Below are 21,725 nucleotides of genomic sequence, written 5' to 3'. Positions count from 1 at the left end.
TTTGGAAGAAGGGGAGTAGAACCTTGGGGTGTAGTTCCCATTCGTGGATCTGTTGTGTGTGGCGACTTAGGAGGTCGGCCACTTGATTGTGGATCCCTGGGAGATGTTCTGCTAACAGGTAGATGTTTTGGGGAATTGCCCATCTCCAGATTTGCTGTGCCAGTTGGGACAGTTGGAGAGAGTGTGTCCCTCCCTGTTTCTGTATATAATACATTGTCGTCATGTTGTCTGTGCGTATGAGGACAGTTTTGTTCTTTAGGTGAATTTGAAAGGATTTTAGTGCTAGGAACACTGCTAAGAGTTCCAGGTGGTTGATGTGGAGCAGTTTTTGTTGACTGGTCCATCTGCCCTGAGTGGTATGGTGAAGGAGGTGGGCTCCCCACCCCGTGAGAGATGCGTCTGTAGTTAGCACAACTTGTGGAAGAGGCTCTAAGAACGGTCTCCCTTTGGACAGGTTGATGGTGTTCCACCATTTCAGTGAGCGAAGTGAGCGACTGTCCACCAACACCAGATCGGTAAGTTGTCCGTGAGCTTGGTTCCACTGTTGTGCTAAGCATTCCTGTAAGGGACGCATTTGAAGTCGTGCGTGTGGGACTATGGAGATGCATGACGCCATCATGCCTAGGAGCTGCATGAACACTCTTGCTGGAAGAGATGGATGAGTTTGAAAGTGAGAGATGAGATTTTGTATACTGGCTATCCTGGCAGTACTGGGATAGGCAATGGCTTTGGATGTATCTATGGTTGCTCCTAGATACTGATGTAAGTGGGAAGGTTGTAGGTGGGATTTGGGGTAGTTGATAGTGAACCCCAAATCGTGGAGAGTTTGAATCGTGCGATGAGTGTGGAGAACGCATTTTTGGTATGTATTGGCTTTTATGAGCCAATCGTCCAGATAGGGGAAGACATGGATCTGTTGTCTTCTGAGATGCGCTGCCACGACTGCTAGGCACTTGGTGAACACTCTGGGCGCTGTTGTTACTCCGAATGGGAGAACTGTAAATTGATAGTGTTGCCCATCTACCACAAATCGTAGATATTTTCTGTGAGCGGGATGCATAGGGATGTGAAAGTATGCGTCCTTGAGGTCTAATGTGGCGAGGAAGTCTCCCTGTTGTAAAAGTGGGAGGACTTGTTGGAGAGTGGTCATGTGAAAATGATCCGAATGTATATACTGGTTTAGTAGTCTGAGATCCAGTATGGGCCTTAGTGTTTTGTCCTTTTTGGGAATGAGGAAGTATAGAGAATATACCCCTTTTCCCTGATGTGGAAGGGGGACTGGTTCTATCGCATGTTTTTGTAACAGGGATTGAACTTCTTGTTTGAGGAGAGAGAGATGATGCGAGGACATTGGACGTTGTTTGGGCGGTATGTTTGGGGGGGATTGTATGAGTTCGAGGCAGTAGCCAGACTGGATAATTTGTCTTACCCACCTGTCTGTGGTGATGGAAGTCCAGACAGGTAGGAATTGTTGGAGTCGCCCCCCGACCGGAGTGGAATGGTCTGGGGGGAGTGGTGGCAAGTCACTGTTTGGTGGCTGGTGAGGTGCGGGTGTTGTTGTTGTTGCCCCGTCCTCGACCTTTGTTATTGTTTCCCCTATAACCTCCCCGGAAATAACCTCTGTTAGGGGATGTTTGTCCAGAATTTTTAAAGGTGGACGTGGTCTCAGTTGATGTGTTTTTGGAGCCTCCTCTATAAAAGGAGCGACGAAAGGAACCCCGGTTTTGAGGAGACTGCAGTGCTCCCATAGACTTGGCAGTTTCATTATCCTTTTTCATTTTTTCTAATGCAGTATCCACTGCAGGGCCAAATAGCTGCTCTTGGTTGAAAGGTTGAGCTAGAATTGCGGTTTAAACCTCCGGTTTAAAACCGGAAATACGGAGCCAGGCATGTCGTCTGAGTAAGACGCTAGTATTGACCGCTCTAGAAGCAGTGTCTGCTGCATCTAAGGCGCATTTAATGGAGGCATTAGATATTAATTTGCCTTCTTGGATGAGGTCAGAGGCCTGGGACTTAAAGGGTTCAGGCAGATGTTGCATAAGGTCCTCAAGTTGGTCATAATGCGCTCTATCATACCTGGCTAACAGGGCCTGGGTATTCGCAATACGCCAATGGTTAGCCGCCTGCGCGGCGACCCGTTTGCCTGAGGCTTCTAAAAGCTTAGACTCTTTGTTTGGGGGAGGCGTTTCTCCAGTTGTCTGTGAGTTAGCGCGCTTCCTGGCATTTGATACGACTAAGGAGTCTAAAGGGAGCTGGGCCTTAATGTATGCAGGGTCTTGCGGGGCTGGTCGGTACTTTTTTTCGATGCGTGGGTTGAGAACCCTAGCTCGAACAGGGTCCTTAAAGACTTCAGTAGCATGCTTTATAACCCCTTTGATCATGGGCAGTATGTGCACAGTCTTTTGTGACTGCTCAAAGGTATCAAGGAGAAAGTCCTCTTCAAGGGCGTCTGTGTGCATTGTGACGCCGTGGAATGTTGCTGCCCTATTTAGAAGTTGGCCGAACCCTAGGTGGTCATCAGGAGGGGAGGGCTTGGAGGGGTAGGTAGTGGGGTCAGGCACGTCAGGTATAGGATAAGACCAGTCATCCATGGGTGCTGGGTCTGGGAACGTAAAAGGGTCGTTTGGATCAACAGGATCATTAAATAAATCAGGGTCCGCCCCTCCCCCTAAGTCATCATTATCATCCTGTGGAGGTGGTGAATGATAGGGAGATGGTAAAGGTAAAGGTAAAGGAGAATCAGGAGGAGGAGGGGGGGGGACGGGTTAGGAGGTAAAACAGGAGAGGAAGGACGAAGTGGTGAAGTAGCACAGTCCTTTTTCCGTATGGGAGCTGGGGGAGGTGTAGTGTCCAGCTTCCGCTTTTTATATGGGATGGCAGTCACATGTCCCGTGTTAGGATTGATGTAGATCCGCTTTTGAGTAGGATCTGGTCGAAAAAGTTCATCTGGCTCCGAAGGTGGTGTTTGCGATGTCCGCTTCGGGTCTTTATGAGCTTTTTTCGGCGGGGACGCAGTTTTCGGCGCCGATGATTTTTTCGGCGGGGACGCAGTTTTCGGCGCCGACTGAGTTTTCGGCGCCGACTGAGTTTTCGGCGCCGACTGAGTTTTCGGCGCCGACTGAGTTTTCGGCGCCGACTGAGTTTTCGGCGCCGACTGAGTTTTCGGCGCCGACTGAGTTTTCGGCGCCGACTGAGTTTTCGGCGCCGACTGAGTTTTCGGCGCCGACTGAGTTTTCGGCGCCGACTGAGTTTTCGGCGCCGACTGAGTTTTCGGCGCCGACTGAGTTTCAGGCATCTATGTCGAAGAACGTCTCGGCGCCGGTGGAGACTTCGGTGCCGAGGAACGTTTCTGTGCCGAAGGAGATTTCGGTCTTGGAGCCTGTTTCGGTGCCAACAGTGGGTTTTTGGGTGCCGAGGGTGTTAAAGGCACAATCAGGTGAGGTTTGCTCGAGCCCGAGCCACCCACAGGCTTAGATGTCTTCGGAGCCGGGCCCGAGGGCGGGGCTTCTGAAGAGGATTTCCGGTCGCGACTGGGCCCAGCTGGCGGAGTCTTGACCAATGCTTTTTTGGATGGGGCAGGGGCAGGGGGGGTGGTACTCACACGCTGCCCTGGAGTGATGAGGTCATCGGAATCGTCGGCCTCGGACACGATCGAGATCTTCGGTGTCGTCTTCGGGAACATCTTGAGCAAAGATGTCCTCCGGTTCTGGAGCTGGTTTGGCCATAATATGGCGTCGAGCTCTTCGGTCCCGGAGGGTCTTCTTCGAACGGAAAGCGGAACAAGCTGGACAGGTGGACTCGTTGTGTTCCGGCGACAGGCAGAGGTTACAAACCTCGTGGTGGTCACTGTGGGGGAACTTCGCTCCACACTGGGGGCATTTTTTGAAGGGTGTCCTGTCCATCAGCCGCTTGCGGAACCGGTCCGAGTTGAGTTCGACGTCGATGGAATGAAGATTAAGTATTTAAAATGATTGCTAGAAGTTTTCTGCTGGAGCGGAAAAAAGTTCATCCGAACCCAATGGCGGAAAAAAACAATCTGCCGATGGAGTGGATGCCCATGCGCACTGTTGTCCAGGGGAGGAGTCACCAACCTCGTGACCAAAGGCTTCTTCCGAAGACAACAACAACCTGCAATCATCCGAGCCCAACACCAGATGGCGATCTTATCCTCAGTGTGTGATCTGCAGCTCATATGCCTCGAACATATCTATTCCAGCATTTTCGTGCTGTGGTAAGTTCCATGGTGAGGGTCGCGGTGTTGACCGGGAGCCGCAGAATAATTCGGGCCAGCAACAATAGGGGCCCCAAATCCTCCCTGCGCTCGTCATCTCCCCTAGTGGCCCTCGCCATCCACTGCGTACGCTATTGATATTGAGGATGCGCAGGAGCCTTCTGATATTGAGCGCTGTGTTTCTAGTGGGGATGCACCCGTTCTGGTAGTTATGTAGAAGGGTGGTCATGGGAAGGGGTCAACGGGAGGCTAAAATTTTACTTAGCATTTTATAATCGAGATTGAGCATGGATAAGGCGAGGCACGCAGTTTTATCCCACGCCTGCTTGCCCGGCTTTAGCAAAGGGATGATGATCGCTTCTCCAGTCGAGACACTGAGTTTGCCAAGTCTTGGCGTCATTATATAATTGTACGAGTTTGGGAGCTAAGAGGTCAATGTATGCGAGGTAAAATTCTATCGGGAGACCATCATTACCTCGGGTTTTATTGCGGGCCATACTCTTGATAGCTCCACGCACCTCTTACTTCGATCTCTTGTCCTAGCGAGATTGCTGTATCCTCATCCAGGGTAGGTAGAACAACCCCTTGCGTGAACTCCTGCAGTTCCTCATCTGTTGGGGACAGCTGACTTCGATAGAGCTCAGTGTAATATTCCAAAAATAAGTCATTGATCCCCTGGCTACCCCATTCTGCTCCCTGATCTCCAGTATGACTGACCCACGTCTGGCCGGATTGGCCAACCAGGCCGGAAGGGCCCCAGATTTATCCCTCTCCGAGTGTGCCAGAGTTGTATAGTTTTTGTAATCAAAGCATTGCTGGCACTCTTCCTGTGTGGCTACTGCCTCCCTAGCCTCTAGGAGCTCCTGTTTATCTGTGTTTTCGGGTCTGTCCTTTTCCAGGGCATGCAGGCGCCCGCATCCTTCTTTATATCTTGGAGAACCTTCCGAACTCCAACCATCTCGGGTATGGACTGCTTTACAGACATCCCACTCCACGAGGGAGGATGTGGCTGTACCCCCGTTGTCTTGAAAGTAGTTAGTGATAGCTGTTCCTATTGCAGTGCGGAAAGCTTGGTCATTGGAGGCCTCTGGGCGCAAGCGCCAGGTGGGGATTTATGGGCTTGCGCGCATGAACATTGTAACCGCGCCAGAACAGGGTTGTGATCAGCTTGTATCCTGGTGAGGTATTTGCTGCAGCCAACCCCCTCATGGACATCAGGTGAGCACAGAATAGCATCCAGTCTGACATGTAATTCGTGGATGGCCGAGAATGAGTAATCTCGGGTCATGGGGTGTTGCGCCCTCCAGGTGTCAATTAAGCCACATTTATGTTGCCAATTACGGCGTGAGTCTGCCAGTTTGTGTGCAGGTGCATTAGGGAGTGGAGGGTGACAGCGGTCAAGGGTAACGTCAGAGGTGCAATTAAAGTCGCCCCCCCCCAAGAAGCATCGATCCCGTGAGGATGGTCGCCAACTTTCCTGATAGTAGGGAGAAGGACGGTTGGTCCGAGATGGGCGCATAAATACTACCTAGCGTGAGGTCCCTACCATCTAGTCTCCCCGACACCACCACATATCTGCACTCTGGGTCAATCAGTTGTGTCCTGCATTGGAATGGAACACCTGCATATTAATACTCCTCTCGCAAAGGCGGAGTACGTGGCGTAATAAGCCTGACCCCTCCAGCGACTTTGCAACGCCTTCCCTTCCTAGGATATAGGTTTCTTGGAGGAATGCGGCCTGAATGCCTCTGCGGATCAAATAAGAGCATCTTATGGCGCCTGACCATAGCGTGCATACCCCGCACATTCCACGAGAGAAGTCAAGCCTAATGGGGATCCCATTGTTGTAGCCTATGGTTACAACCCTTTAAAAACCTTACCCCCGTGACACGCCTGGATCCCCTTAAAAAACCCCAACTATAGACACGACCCCAACTCCCCCTCCCTCAGAACAGGTATTCAAGAACGAATCCCCGTCCAAACCTTAGAACAAACCATCGTCCAGTGGAAGGGGTGGTCACCCGACAAGAACTGTGTTAAGTAACCCATAGTGCCCCCACCCCCGGTAACTGATCTAGACATCAAGCGCCGTCCCAACTGGATGTTACTCATAAGTCAATGTAGGTAAGGCAGAAGTTCGCTGACACTGCACCAGTGGCACAGGGATGGGAGGCCCAGGAAAATCTCCATGTTGGATGTCACACCATGGCCCTCACACAAGATCATCAGCCGTTTGGGGCATAACCCGTGGCATGTCCGTTCCTAGACGGTCGTCGCTGCGGTCTGGCGAGGTCTCCGATCTGCCAGTGTGGCGTCCACTCCCACTCAGAGGGGACCCAGGGCTTTGACTGTGCTATATCACCGCCTGTAGCGCTTTGCGACGTTCAAGACTAAGTTCTGTGGGCGAAGGAGTCTTGGTTCCAACTCTATGGCTGCGAGGACTCTGCTGCGGGGTCCCAGGAGCTTATGCAGGCTGATCTACCGAGCTGCGAGTTTCAAGCCAGTCCCAAGCTTATGGCGTGTTGAAGAAACTAGCCCCTGTCGGGTCTGCCTGAAGCAGAGTGGGAAATAACATTGCATAGGGCAGGTTCAATTTGCGTAGTTTAGCCTTGACAGCAGCGAAGGACGCTCTGCTTCGTTGTTCCTCCCTCGTAAAATCCAGGAAAATCATGACATTGTTATTGTCAAAGCGCAGTTCCTGTTTTTGGCGGGCACTTTGCAAAATGTGGTCCCTGTCCCGAAAGTGTAGAAGTCTGGCCACAATAGGTCGGGGAGGAGTCCCAGGTTTTGGTGGTTTAGCTGGAACTGTGAGCCTGTTCCAGGGCGTAGAAGGGGGAGAGTCCTGTTGGAGCCACTGCAGAATGGAGCCAATCTTCCAAGTATTGGACCATATTTGTATTTCCAGAATTTTCACCTTAGTTTCCAGGACAGCGAGGGATCGGCGCATCTCGTGGACAGATTCCGGCAGGGCGCTCATCTTTTTTTCATTGCTGGACACTCGGTCCTTAAGCTTACGATGATCGTCCTTTAGCAGGCTGAGTTCCGTTCCAATAGCATCGATTTTCCCTTCCAGCACCTTTCTGGAGGCCGTTATGGCTTGCATGAGGTCAGCCAATGTAGGTTTTCGGGAGGTCGGGTCTCCACTTTTTTAGGGCAGTTCTTCCTCCTCGTCGGAGTGGGGTACTGGGGCATCCACGCTAAGGACAGCAAACCCCCCGTTTCTTTTGCGGTCTCCCCATCTCAAAGACGCTACTTACTGGTGTGGTGTTGGATCGAGCTCTGCGTCCGCCGTGGGCAGTGCGTCGGAGCGCCATCAATTCCGCCGGGTCGCCTATTACACGTCGTGCTCTTTTAACTCGCTTGCAAGACACCGCCATTGCTTCTGGCGATCTCGTCCACTGCAGGTGCTGTGGGTCGAGTGGTCCCACCGAAGGAAACCCCGCCCAGTGGTCTGCTGGTCCTGATAGTGGTCCCCAGCTTTTGTCCGTGTCAGTTCATCCCAGTCACTCTCTGTGGCCTCCTCTCTTTGGCATATGTGAAGGGCAGGCAATCTGATGCACTCCGCACAGTCATTGCGCTGTCATACCCCACTCACCGGCAATGGCCTGCAGTGCTCTGCCGCTAGATGCAGCCTCACTCAGGATCCCCACGGTGCGGACTCTGGTCCCCCCGTGGGGAGGAGGGAGGAAGGAAGAGCATTCCAGAATCCAGGAGCCAAGCCAGAGAAGGATTTGCCCCCAGATCTGGCTTTTCGGAATCTGGGGACACAGTAAGTGGAGGCTGGAAGTCTCTGATGCAGCTGGGGCCCCTTAGATGGAAAGCTCCGAGAGTGATCTTAAGTGTTTTGAAATTTACCTTTTACTTGATAGGAAGCCAGTGCAGAGCTTGTAACCCTTGCCTACTAGACTGGTGTTTGTGGATATTGAGGAGGAGCCTAGCTGGGGCATTTTGTATCCGTTGCAGTGGTGAAAGCAGATTCGGGGGGAGGCGGGGGGCACCTTCTAGGTGATTAGTAGAGGAAGATTCTTTAGAAGCTTCTCAAGGACTTTAGTAGACCAAAGCATGTAGCAGAGGTTGCTGTGACTTTGGGTTTTAAGGAGAGTGCGGTGTCCATCCAGACAAACTAATTTTTGACTACAGGAGAAGGGGTGGGGACAGGTTCTAAGTTGGATGGACAGACGCAGTACATCAAGAGGGGAAGCTGACCAAAGTGTAGGTTGCCCTGGATGTATTCTAGGACTCTCAGAAGAGCTAATTCCGTGCTGAACCATGCACGTAAGCCTGACTGGCTATGTAGAAACTTGTTCTGTTCCACATGGCTGGTGATCTGACCGTTCACCAGTGATTCCAGAATCTTGTCAAGGTGGAGAGACAGAGAGAAACACATGCCTATAATTGTGCAAGGTGCGCGGGTCCGCATTGACCTTTTTTTTTTTAACCGCAGGATAATCAGTGCCTTTTTCATACTTACCGCAGCCTGCTGGTCTCCAAGGATAGGTTAAAGAGAGCACTGATTTGTCGGCTGTATAGACAAGCGTAGAGGGAGGGCAGAGATCAAAGGGTGAGCCGGATTATTTTATGAATAATGTACTCTTTCACTGTGGGCCCTAGAGACGACTGGACCTGAAGTCAGAGCTCTCTGAAGACAGTAAGAACTACGCTCACATTGCCCTGCTGGAATACCGGATGATACTTGCAAATTACCATCAAAGTATGGTTAGTCAATGTCAGATTGCAGATGGCTGGGGACAACTTTGGGGCTGCATTCTGTAGAGTCCTTATCAACATTCCCTCTGATAGCAGATGGTCTTGTTTTAAAGGGCCACAGACCAAGCAGTTTGAAACCTAGGGGTCTCTAGGTAGGCAGAGATTACAGACCCTATGGTGGTCTGAACATTGTAACTTGTAGCGCTGAAACTGAAGGGGCAGTTTTAAGTAGCGAAGCCTCTGTTTGGTTTTCCTCGGACTGCACCTGATTGAATACATTAAAGTTTTTTTTTTTTACTTTATTGAATTTTACAATAAGCGATACCAACAGAAAGAGAGGGGAGTGATAGAAGGGGATATACAGGGAAGTCAGAAATGCCACAAAGATGGAAGCGTCAGCTTATGTAGCAATAACAAAAAATACATATTGTTCGATAAAGAGCATGTCCACACATACATAGAGGAATTAGATGGCGGCAGTTACAATAGGCATGAGGATGGGAGGAAATGACTAGGGAGCCAAAGATGCAACTATGGGGAGGTGCGCTTAGTAATATTAGTGGTCCACATTAAAGAGAAAGGCGTCAAAAACCGCACCGGGGAGGGGTGGTGGGGCTATTGCCAAAATATTCGTGCTTGTGTGCAGCCCAAATGGGCATGCTTCTAGTACGGTGTGATCCATCTTTTGGGTAAAGTAATAAATAGGACCACAATGGCTGCCATGTTTTTGGGTCTGGAGGTAGGGGGTTGCAGTGTAGCATACGTGTCACTAGTAACGTCACAATACATTAAGTCCCAAATCCAAGCCTTCGCTGTTGGGCTGTGGCTCCACCCCAGTGTAGAAATACCTGTGGTTTAGCAAGAAGCAAAGCAATGGCAACATAACACCAAACTCCAGCTGCTAGCTGCTTAACATAGCCCATCAGCGGAGTCGGGCTGAGTTCGGATTCAATTCGAAACAGTTGCCGAAAAACTTCCTCCCACTATGCTAGTAATGGTGCACAGTTCCACACCAGATGTGGTAAGTCTGCATGCGCTGCTGCGCATCTAGAGCCTTAGTGTGATTTGGTGGGATCCATTTTAACTCGCATGTGTAGTGTAGTGTATTCCCAGTGTAAATATTTGAAATGAAATTTATACCAGTGATTGTTGGATTTGCACCAACAATACAATTCCCATAGATGGGGAGCCAGTTAGGATTTGGAAGTTTTATAAAATATGCCGGATTATCTGTTCGTGCCCGATTACCGCTCAGGTCATCAATGGCCTGCGAGATGATCAGTGGTAATGGGTGAGGCTAGGAACTGCTGGCCTTCCATCAAGCCAGACCATAGCCACTTCAGCAGGGTAATCTGTAAGCGGGTCATCATTGGGGAGGGGGGGGGGGGGGGGGGGGGGGGGGGTTTGCACGTGACTGAGGTACCATCATTCAGTCGGAGGAGACTAATAAAGGGGGATTGGTATTGGGGGCGAAATATTCGAACCTGTGCGCAGTTGCTGAGATAGTTCACTTCACGAGCTGCAAGGTCCTGAAAATCTGAGAGGAGTGCTGCTCGCCGGTGAAGCATCAGAGGGAGGGGTGTGAGGGGGCAATGCAAGTGAAAGGCAGTTCTTTTAGTCAACATATTTAGGAACGGTGATGCACGATCAGGGGTAGGACAGCTTAAGAGATGTTGGTCTTGCTTTGTACACTTTCATTCAGGATGTCTCTTTACGCCTCACCAGTAAGTTCAGCAGCTACTAATGGTCAGTCTAGTATCCATCTCCTATACCCTCTCCTTTATGGGCCATCAAGTATGCTTGGCGGTAGCAGGGGGAAAATGTCATCATATCCCACCACACTTGTCTTTTAACATCAAAATAGAGTTGGTCAATTTATTTAAAAAACAAACGACCACAGGAAGTCACCAATTTTATTTCTATTACTGTCTGCCTAACTAAGCTAGATTCAGGAGAAATGACAAATGCCTAATCTTGACTGTTGCACAAAGAAACAATTTAAATCTTCGGAAGCCAAGATTAACAAAGTGTGATAGAGAACTATAAAACAAAAACTAGAAGAGCAAAATATTGCAAGGTCACATCCAAGAGCAATTTGAGGGGGAAACAAATATGACCAAAACTCGCATTTCACAGTTATATGGGCAAGGGAAAACCCCACGGCAGACCACAATATAGTCTGGTAGGAAGAACGATGCGGCACAGAAAAATCAGATGAAAAACACAAACCCTTATTTAAACTGAATAGGAAGGTATTAATAAAAATTTAGAACAAGGAAAAAAAGCTGATGTAACATTACCGATCATGATAAACTGCGAATCAGGTGTGAAAGATGCCTCCAGTGTCACCGCTTTACTGTTATTATATCCCTAATAAAAATAAATTGTGTATTAGAAATACATCTGCTTTTGTGCTGGATGCACTTTGATACTTTGATCACACATTCACCTTCCCAACACATTCTCACCTCTTTGCTCCTGCAGACAGCTATCCCTAGAGAATAGTAAAACCTGCCACTGAATTAACTTAAGAAATGGATTTGTCATAGTAAAGCAATAAAAGCTACCAGTTACAGCTTTTATTCAGCAGACAAGTGATTTACAAACTTCTGTCATTCAGCAGTTGAATCATAGATTCACTTGTCACACAAGTAGTAGAAAGTAGCAAATATGAAGTGGGGTTCAGGCATAAGCAAAGAGAAATTAGTACAATAATACTGGTCCTAACTGTTCAGTTTTGTATCTGCATCAATAGAATGATCTTCAAACATCTATGTAGGACTCCAACTTGTTGCTTTCAAAACTATTTTACACACTAGTTCTCAAAAGAAAATGCAGCTGCTCTTTGAACCCCGTTGTGTGACCTAGTCCCAAAACGTAATGTCTGCCGAACAATTAGGTTACACATTCTTTCAGCATGTTGTGCCAAGTTAGGCTGGCTAACTGTTTTACTCGTTTCCAAATTATAAAACAAAGGTAGGATTTTACTTGTTTCCAAACCGTAAAACAAAATGTAGATTTTTCTGTACTTCCTAGATCTACTCACAATTACCTCTTTGCAGCCATCAAAAACAGAGGTTCCTTTCCAACCTAGTTTGATTTAAATTAATGGGCAATTCGATAGCCTTATCACAGGGAACGCCTCTGGTACCAATATAGGGTGTGTTCTCATTGTATTTGAAAGGAAGGGGGTCATGTACAACTAAAACTTGCATTTCAGCTACTTGCCTGAGCAACACGGTCCTATAACATCTTTACCAATGTAAAAACTCGGGGGTCCCCATTATGCACAGCCCAATCGGTTATACAGAGGGCCTTGAACTGTATTCTCTTGGATCCAGACAACCAGTGCACTTGAAGAAAAAGTTACTTACCTTCGGTAAAGCTTTATCTGCTAGACAGTATCTAGCCACAGATTCCTTATCTTAGAATTCTCCCAAGGCGACAGACTGCATCCATACTTTTCGTAGTGCTGTCTGCTGAATGGGTAGTCCATATAAGCCCTCTTCCAGACGCACTGATTTCAGCATCTTCTGTGACTATTTTCGTGCCTACAATGTGGAGCCACTTAAAGTAACAGTGTGCCAAAGGGAAAGACCTGTAGCAGTATGAATAAAGGGGATGTTGGAGACAACAGGGCCCTCAGTTTACAGAGCAGGGAGGATGGGTGGGTCGATAAGGACTTATGGCTAGATCCGGTCTCTACTAGATAAGGAGTTACCTGAAGTAATTTTCATCTGATAGACATGAGGCAGCTGACCCCTTATCTTAGAATCAATTACCCAAGCAAGATCATCCCTGGAGGAGGGTCTGCGAACTAAAAAGAGCCCCAATAAGAAGTCGATCCAAAGATCGAAGGGATCAGATTATTCAAAAAATGATAGGTGAAGCAGATGCTCACTGCAGGGACTGATCTCCAGGAAGGACGATGGGAAACTCTCTTGGAGTAGAGAGCTATAAAACAAACCTAAAACAGAAACACTGTATAGAATCATTAAAAGAGAAATCTCCAAAGGGGATGCAACCTAAGATAGGGGAATGCAAAGGAGCAGGACAAAAGTCAGTTTAGGTTAGGCTCAATATCTAACCGAAGGAGCATAAATAGCGTGCTTAGCCACAGCGAAAACAGAAAGAAAGAGCACCCACCGAACGTCGAGGGAACAATTCTGAGAGATTTTTTAAAAAAAGGGAACCTCCCATCAAGAATGATGGACAAGAGAGCAAAGCGCAGCCAACCGGCTTCATCCCCCACAGTACCACTGCTACCCCACGCGCAAGCGGTCTCCCGCGTTTTGCCTCCTGCACCACCTCCCACCAGGTCTGGTTCTTCCCCTGTGGAAGCCTCCACCACCCATTTTCTCAGCCTCTCTGATGTACTCCTTTCTTGTGGTAGAGCGAATCTGGGTAACCCCTCTCACCCATCGCCTGTCACTCCACTCGATAGGCAGGCTCCTCCCTATCAGCGTATACCCACGTATTAACCGTGGTCAGCTGCACTGCCCAGTAATCTCATGTCTAGAACTGCCAGAACTCCATCATACACCCTCCTCTGTAGCGCTATTCAAACAAATCTGATAAGGGATATTAGACTCCAAGGCTCCGCCCACACTCGCTCGATGTGTTGCAGAGCAAAAGGAGCCTGCATGCATTAGTAACATAAGGGTGTAATCCAGCCTTGAACAACTACAGTGGGAAGCAGAGTAAAAAGTAAACTGTTGTATAGGGGTGTGATCACGCCAGAGGTCAATCAAACCCATCGCGTTCATGAAGTCTTTCATGGGCTTTTCAGCTATTGCTTTCCTGGGGCCCCTGGCTCCAACTCTGGATCCATGGGTGCATTGATAACTCACCTTAATACCAACACCTGCCGAACAAAAACTCACGGTTAATCCCTCCCACGTTCCCAAAACTGCAACAAATTTTGGGGGGGGGTTTGACTTTGGTATGGGTGCCTTATGAGCCCGCTCCACTGAAGAAGTTCGATAGGACCTTGGGGCACAGATGATTAAGGCCCAAGTCTCCTAAGAAGATATCCATACGGAGCCCCTTTGCCCCCCTCCAGAAGCCAGACCACTCTGATATTGTTCAGCCGTGCTCTTCCTTCCTGATCTTCCAACTTGCTAGGGCTGCTTGGTTAGGTGGCCAACTTGTTTCTCCAGGTTCTTGGTGGATTGTTGTAGTTGCGTTATATTGGTTTCAGCTGTGGAGACCTCGTCTGAGATCCTGTGGAAATAAGCCCGACGCAGATTCACATCTGTTGCAGCATCCAATTTCGCCTCCAGTGTGCCCTTTAGGTCTGCTATGGCCACCATTAGTGCCCCAAGGATGGGCTCGATGGGTCCCGCCTGAGCTGGTTGGTTCTCACACTCCTCAAATGGCAGTATAGTCACTACGTACTTGTTAATTTTATTGGATTGTGCCACTGAGTCTTGGGTCTGACCATGTTCACCTCCACAGAATTAAGTGGGGCCCGCCCCCAGTGAACTGGTCCCAGACTCAGCCGTTTTGGTGGGGGGTAGGCCTCTCACCTGTCTGGTCACAGACTTGCGTCTTGGCCCATCTCACCAGATTGCAGCCCCTCCAAGGCCCTCCTCCCAGGATCAGAAGCAGGCTGCAGAGTGCAGTGCGGGGCCCTCCAGCTGAGCACAGGCGATGTTCCTGCTGTCACAGTCAGCCACCCTCAGACCCTTCGTCCGGGTAAACCGGGTAAACTAACTCGGCGCGGAGCTCTTTCAACAAGCAACCATCATGGTTGGCACCTTGGCTACGCCCCTGGAACACATCAATTTTCAGCTCCGACCAAAAGCAAAACCACCAGCAGAGGCACCCTCGCTTACAGGCCTCCGGGACTCTGCCATGCCTTCTGCAACACAATCCACAACTTCATTGCCCCGATCGCCACTGCTCGAATATTTACATATTCCTAGGAGACCTCAACTTTCACCTTGAGAACACGGACGCCGCCAACACGGCTAACCTCTTGGAGAGCATGGTTAACCTTGGACTCAAGCAGCTAGTCGCCAACGCCCCACACACACACACCACAGGACATGCTCAACCCCATCTTCTTAGCCAGCAACAGTAAAATACACCCATACTTGAGGAGCTCACCTGGACTGATCACCACTGCCACCATTTCCTCATCTCGGAACCCCCTAAACTCCCCCGCCTCCACTACCAGCGGGCCACGGCACTGTCAAAGGTATCAGAGCAACAATGGACCAAACGCCCTCCAGTCCAGCCTACCCACCGCCAAAGACAGAAAAAGCAACTGAAAACTTTGTGAACTGGACCAGGGCAAGTGCTGAACAAGTTACTAACCTTTGGTAACGATATATCTGTAAGACCTATTGGTTATGGATTCCTCACCTTAGAATTAACCCCAGACATCAGACTAGATCCGGAGAATTTTTTCTCCAGCAGTAAGCCTGCACGTCGGTAGGTGGTGTCGGTCAACTCCACGTTCGTTGTTGGCGTCGTGATCGCCGGAATGACGTAGTGGTATCTTGGAAGCCGCCCCTGCATGCTGACGTCAGTTCTTTACACAACATTTCATGCGACAAGCGCAGAGCGATGCAAGACACTGACCACTGCTGCACAAAAACTAGAATCCCTTACCCTAGAAGTCAGTTTGCAGAACAAGGATGAGTGGGGCGGTGAGGAATCCTTAATTGATATATGTCTTACAATAAATCGTTACCGAAAGTAAGTAAATTTTTCAACTGAAAGAGACTATTAGTTATGAATTCCTCCCCTTCGAATAGATACCCCAGCAATACCAACCCCAGAGGTGGGCTGGCAAACTAAGTTCACACCAGAAAGTCCCGGAGAACGAATGGCCAAAGAAGCAGTCTCTCCGGACTTGGTTGTCCAGGCAGTAATGTTTGGTGAACGTGTGCAATGAAGCCCACGTGGCTGCCTGGCAGATGTCATGAAAAAAGACTCCACGTCCCAAAGCAGTAGCGGCTGGCGTCACCCTGGTGGAATGTGCGTGCAGCCCCGCTGGAGGTTCCTTCTTTGCCAAGGAATAACAAATTTTGATGCAAAGAACAACCCATCAAGAGTTGGTCCGCTTTTGCATAGCCAGACCTTCCTTGGCGCCCACATAGCCAACAAAGAGCTGGTCATCCACCTAGAATTGCTTTGTGCGATCCAGATAGAATGAAAGCACACGTTTTGGATCCAGACGGTGGAGCCTCTCATCCTCTTTAGAAGGATGCAGGGCGGGAAGAAGGTTGGCAAAGTGATGGTCTGTCCTATGCGGAAAGAGGTAACCACTTTGGGAAGGAAAGAAGGCCTTGCGCGCGCGAAGGACAACTTTGTCCGGATGAACAGCGAGGAAAGGAGGTTTGGAAGAATAAGCCTGAAACTCACTCCCCTGGGAGCAGAGGTGATGGCAACCAAAAAGTGTCAAAAGTCTGAGAGGACAGTTATGTAGCAGCTCGAAAGGAGCGCACATAAGATACATCAGAACCAGGTTCAAGTCCCACTGGGGCATTATGAAAGGAATCTGAGGAAACAAGCGAGAAATGCCCTTAAGGAAGCGATTTACAATAGGGGACTTGAAAAGAGAAGGCCGATTAGGCAGCCAAAGAAATGCCCAAATGGCAGAAAGATAGCCTTTTAGAATGCCCAGAGCAGAGCCCTGCTGGGCCAAAGAAAGAATGAAGAGGAGAACCTCTGAAAGGGGGGCAGAAAGGGGATACACAGCCTTTGCTGCGCACCATGCCACAAATTTGTTCCATCTACAGGCGTATATCGTTTTGGGAGGGATACCTGGCTGCCAAGATAACATTACAAACTTAGGGAGGAAGGTCGAAAGCTGTCAACTGTGGCCGCTCAATCTCCACGCAAGGAGGTAGAGGCTGGACAGGTTTGCGTGGAGGACCGTCCCCTGTGGTTGCGACAGAAGATCCTCCCGAAGGGGCAATCTGATCGGAGGATCGATGGCCATGTGCAAAAGCTCCGGATACCACTGCCCAGTCCGGGGCCACAAGAATGACTTGGGCCCGGTCACGCTTGATCTTCAGCACTCTGGGCAGAAGTGGTATAGGCGGAAAGACGTACAGAAGACCGCAATTTTACTTGCGACTAAAAGCCTCGCCTAGCCAGTGCAGCCTTGGAAAATTCCAGCACGCAGAACTGCTGACATTAAGCATTCTCTTTGTTGGCGAATAGATCTAACCAAGGCTCTCCCGACTGCTGAAAGAGACCTTGCACCACCTCAGAGTGAAGATGCCATTTGTGATCCATCATACACCAGCGGCTGAATTTGTCCGCCCTGGTGTTCAGAGAATCTGCCAGGTGTTGAACGCCCAGGGACATGCCCTGATGTTCCAGGCACTTCCAGAGATGAAGTGCCTCCCAACATAGGGTCCACGACTTCACCCCGCCCTGTTTGTTGTAGTAACACATGGCAGTGGTGTTGTCCATGAACACCTGAACTACTCTCCCTTGGACAGAAGGAAGGAATGTCTTCAGTGCAAGACGGATCACCTGAAGCTCCAGAAGGTTGATGTGGAGCCCGGACTCTGCAGGAGACCAAAGGCCTCTGATCTCCGCCTCTCCCATGTGGACGCCCTACCCCAGAAGTGATGCATCTGTCACCACTGTGAACTCTGGCTGGGTAAGGGAGAGGGACCTGTTGCTGACCCAATCCTGGTTCGTTAGCCACCACTACAATTAGTGAGCAGTGCCCTCCGACATCTGGACACAATCTGAAAAATTCCTTTGATGCTGTGATAGTGTGCATGGACAGACTCCATTGTTAGATTGTTTTCCCGCAGAGGGTGAGAAATGAGTTAGTGAGTGTAGAATAGAGATATTCATGCGTATGAATGTAAATCGAGAACTACAACCACTACAGGAGACCGGGGAGGCAGGTGGGCGCATGCGGATCTACAGCCCTACATGCCAAGAACAGATGTTTACTGCGTAACATTTAACGTTTGAGGCACGTGAGCTGTAGATCACATGCTTTGCATAGACTATATAGTATACTGCCAAAGCGGTGGCTAACCTGTACTGGTTGTAGTTTGAAAGTGTTCCGAGTACTGCTTGGCCTAAATTTGCTTGTTGTCTCGCAAACACATCTACACAATAGTGTTTGGTGAATGTGTGCGGTGTTACCATGTTGCTGCCTTACAGATGTAGACTAGGGGAATATTCCCTAAGAAAGCCATAGTAGCCCCTATTTTGCGAGTGGAATGTGCTCTAGGGGGTATCAGAGTTCTTTTTGCTCTAGCACAACATGTTTGGATACATTTTACAATCCATCTTGCAATAACTGACTTAGATATGGGATTGCCTTTGTGTGGTGGAGAAAAAGCAACAAATAGCTGCTTTGTTATTAAAAATGTGGTTCTTTCTACATAATATAGTATAGCTCGTCTAACATGGGTGTGTAGCACTCGTTCTGCTACAGAATCAGGTAGAGGAAAGAACACAGTGTAGGAAAGTGGCTCTGTATATACTGTTCCCAAATAGGTACAGTGTGTACAAAGTCCACAGCCCCCAGAGGTTTGGCAGAGGCTAAAGTTAGATATAACCTTACTCTCTAAAGTGGTAGCTTGGTCGAGCAATAAGGCAGTATCAGAAGACAGTGTAAAGCATTTGTTGTACACACTCAGTCAGCAAATGGTCTCACACACTCAAGAACTGAACTCTAGGCCAATGGTTTGTATATAAAAATATATGGCTGTTTCATTTTAGGACCAACAGTAGGTATCAGAAAATACTTCCTCAGAATGAGATGCTTTATTTAAATACTTTGCAAGAGGCAATTGACTTGAAATGCAATAGTTACAGTTTGTTGCAATAGGCAACAATTTTAAACACAATAATACATTGAGCTCAATGGGAATTTTAAGTTATATGCAATTGATTACTTTCAGGATTACTTTTTTAACTCCAGGACTGGATCCTGGATTTAGTCCTGGGACAGTTCTTGGAAACTAGTAAATAAGTTTTAGTTACTGTTGTGATTTTTAAGCACTATTTTTCTATTTTAAAAGTTGACACTTAGACACTTTATCTGATCAAATTACCAATGTTAACCTTTGGAAGGAAATTCTTTAGCTGGTAAGTGGGGTTATGGTTACTTTTTCTAGGTCAGCGTTGGATCCTGGATCCAGCACTAGTGTACCACCTGTAAGCAGTTGAGAAACTGCGTTTAAGTTATACAGGCGATTTTTAAGGAATATTTGTAAGTTTGCAAAATCGACACTTAGAAGAAATTTCACAGAAAAACAGTCAATGGTTTCCTAAGGAAGAAAATTCAAGTTACGGGTAAAGAATGTTCTCGTTACTTTTGTAATCCAGTGCTGGGCTCCTAGGCTCAGTACTGGGGCATCTATCTGAAACAGGTAAGTAATTAAGTTTTCACAGTTGGTACGATTTTTAAAGAATATTTGTAGTTTGCAAAAATCGACAGAAGAAATTTCACAGAAAAACAGTCAATGGTTTCCTATGGGAGAAAATTGAGTTAGTGGTAAGTACGGTAGAAAGTACTTTTCAGGGTCAGTGCTGGGCAGCAAGATCCAGCACTGGGATCTCTCCTTATAGCAGGTGAGTACTTCCGTTTGTTAATCAGTTGATTTTAGGTGATTTTAAAGTTTAGAAACTCCACACTTAGAAGAAATTTCAAGAGAAATCAGTAAATGTTACCCTATGGAAGAAAAGTGAGTTATCGGCTTTTGGGTAAGTATTCAACTGGCAGAGTTAAGGTTCTGGGCATAGACTCAGGGGTCTCCCAGGGTCAGGTAAGTACAGCTGTTACACCCTCAGTGGCACAGGGGCAGCCGGGTGCAGAGCGAGTTAGGCCCAACGTTATCCTATGGGAGGCAGGGGGCCCTTGGTTGGTGGCTGCTGACTAGCAGGCCACGCGGCTGTGGGAGCTGGGCTCCTGGTCACTTGCTCAGGGCAAATGGGGAAGTAGGTAGGAGTAGAAGTTGCACTCACAGAACCACCTCGGGCGGCGGGGTGCAGGGTGCTTTTGAGCCTTCGGGCACTCAATGGATTGCTATGGAAAAGCTCAAGGACGAACAAAGGCTGCCAGCTCGGTGACGAAGATTCTTCAAGTGCCACCACCATTTCGAGAGGTAAGTTGGTTAGTTGGAGAATAGGTAGATACCCAGGAGTCAGCCAAAGGGCGCCAGGTGCAGGGGTGCCTTTTGGTGTCGGGAAGTCTTACCCTCTGTTGATTGCGGTTGGGAGGGGGTATCTGGTTCCAAGGCTGCAGGCGTCATCAGGAGCGTCGAGGTAGGTCCTTGGGTGCCAGATTTGGGGTCAGTCGCCAGGGCGGGGGGGGGGGGGGGTCCTCGGGGTCTTTGTCCACTCCAGCACAGCCCAGGCTTGGCGGGTGCAGAGTGTGCAGGGTTCGCGGTTCCGGGCTGATGCCAGGGGTTAGATACTTGCTGTGAGCAGAGCCACTGCTCGTGGGAGTCCCAGGTGCTCAGAGTCACAAGGTAGCCAGGTCCTCCGGGGGTTGTGAGGTTGCTGGCCACAGGAGGTGCCGGGATTTAGCAGGAGCAGGTTCGAGGGTCGATAGGCCGGTAGGGCTGGGGCCAAAGCAGTTGGAGTCTTCCTCTTAACAGCTGCACGGCAGGTCTTTCTTCTTGATCTTTGCAGTTTTAGAATCAGGAATCTGAGGAAGGAAGGTTCAGGGTGCCCCTAAATACTAAATTTTAGGGGCGTTACAAGTAGGTTGAGGGCAGGGACCACTGGGTCCCTGTCCTGGGGTGAGTACACCCCCTATCCTGCCACTCTCCTGTGGGAGGGGGGCAGTAGCCTAGTCCTGATTGGGTAGGGCTCCCCATCTTAAAGATGGCGATTTCCTGAAGGTGTGCTTCACCTCACCCAACTGAGGGGTGGGGTTGGCAGGGCTGCCACATCCCCCGTCCTTACTTTGAGTTTCCGGACAGTCTTCCCGCCAGGGTGGGGGTTTAGAACCAGTAGGGGCCAGTTGCGGAGTACAGCAAGTGGCCTGGAGGAGCTCACAAAGGCGGCATGCCTTTGAAGCTTCCCCTGCCCATCCTGGGGAGGAGACCTAGCACCTCGCCCAGGATGTGCATTGTTGCAGGCACAGGAGAGCGGATGGCTCTCTACCCAGGGGTCCAGCAACATGTCTGCTGTGTGGCAGCCTAGGCAGCCCCTCAGACAAGACGTGGATTGTAGGTTAGGTTCAGGGGGCATCTCTAAGATGCCCTCTGTCGTGCATTGTACATTAAATCCCACACTGGCATCAGTGAAGCTGAAAGAAAGACTTTTGTATAGTTAATTCCTGAAGTTCACCAACTCTCCTTAGTGAGGTTATTGCTATGAGGAAAGCAACCATCCATGAGAGGAATTGTAACTGCTATTTGTGCATTGGTTCAAAAGGTGGACACATTTGACTGATAAGGACTATGTTTAGGTTCCACTCTGGTGCAGGGAGGAACTCTTGGTGGTATCACCCTTGTTTAGGTCTTGCCTGACCCAGCGCATGCGCTAGTCTGGCGAGACTTATTGCAAGGGCTCCAAAAAGTGCTACCAGGCCAGCCAGGAGCTACAGTGCATGTGCGCGCCGCGTTTTACTGCGATTACTTTCACGGCCGCTTTGCATAAGCAATAGGTCTCGCTTTTGGAACCTTATAAGTATTTAGTTATGCAACTGTTGCATGGCTAAACACTTATAAGGACCCAAAGGTGAGACCTATTGGCTATGCCAATGCTTGTTAATCCTTCCACGAAGGCTTTGATCACTGGTACTCTGAATAGAGATATGTTGTCTATTTTGCAAGTATGCGGC

General features: G+C 49.0%; 1 protein-coding gene across 3 annotated transcripts in view; it reads right to left on the bottom strand.

The window, feature by feature from the left end:
• Positions 1 to 21,725, bottom strand: part of WDR82 (WD repeat domain 82) — a 218,149-nt gene that overhangs the window by 17,704 nt on the left and 178,720 nt on the right. For all 3 annotated transcript variants that reach the window (XM_085624801.1, XM_085624800.1, XM_085624802.1), the window contains one exon: positions 11,239 to 11,308. In XM_085624801.1, coding sequence (XP_085480927.1) covers positions 11,239 to 11,308 — 70 coding nt within the window. The remainder of the gene's footprint in view (positions 1 to 11,238; positions 11,309 to 21,725) is intronic.

The sequence above is a fragment of the Triturus cristatus genome, chromosome 9 (assembly GCF_964204655.1).
Source record: "Triturus cristatus chromosome 9, aTriCri1.1, whole genome shotgun sequence".
In the NCBI taxonomy this organism is placed as follows: domain Eukaryota; kingdom Metazoa; phylum Chordata; class Amphibia; order Caudata; family Salamandridae; genus Triturus; species Triturus cristatus.
This window is presented reverse-complemented; position numbering and strand designations above follow the sequence as displayed.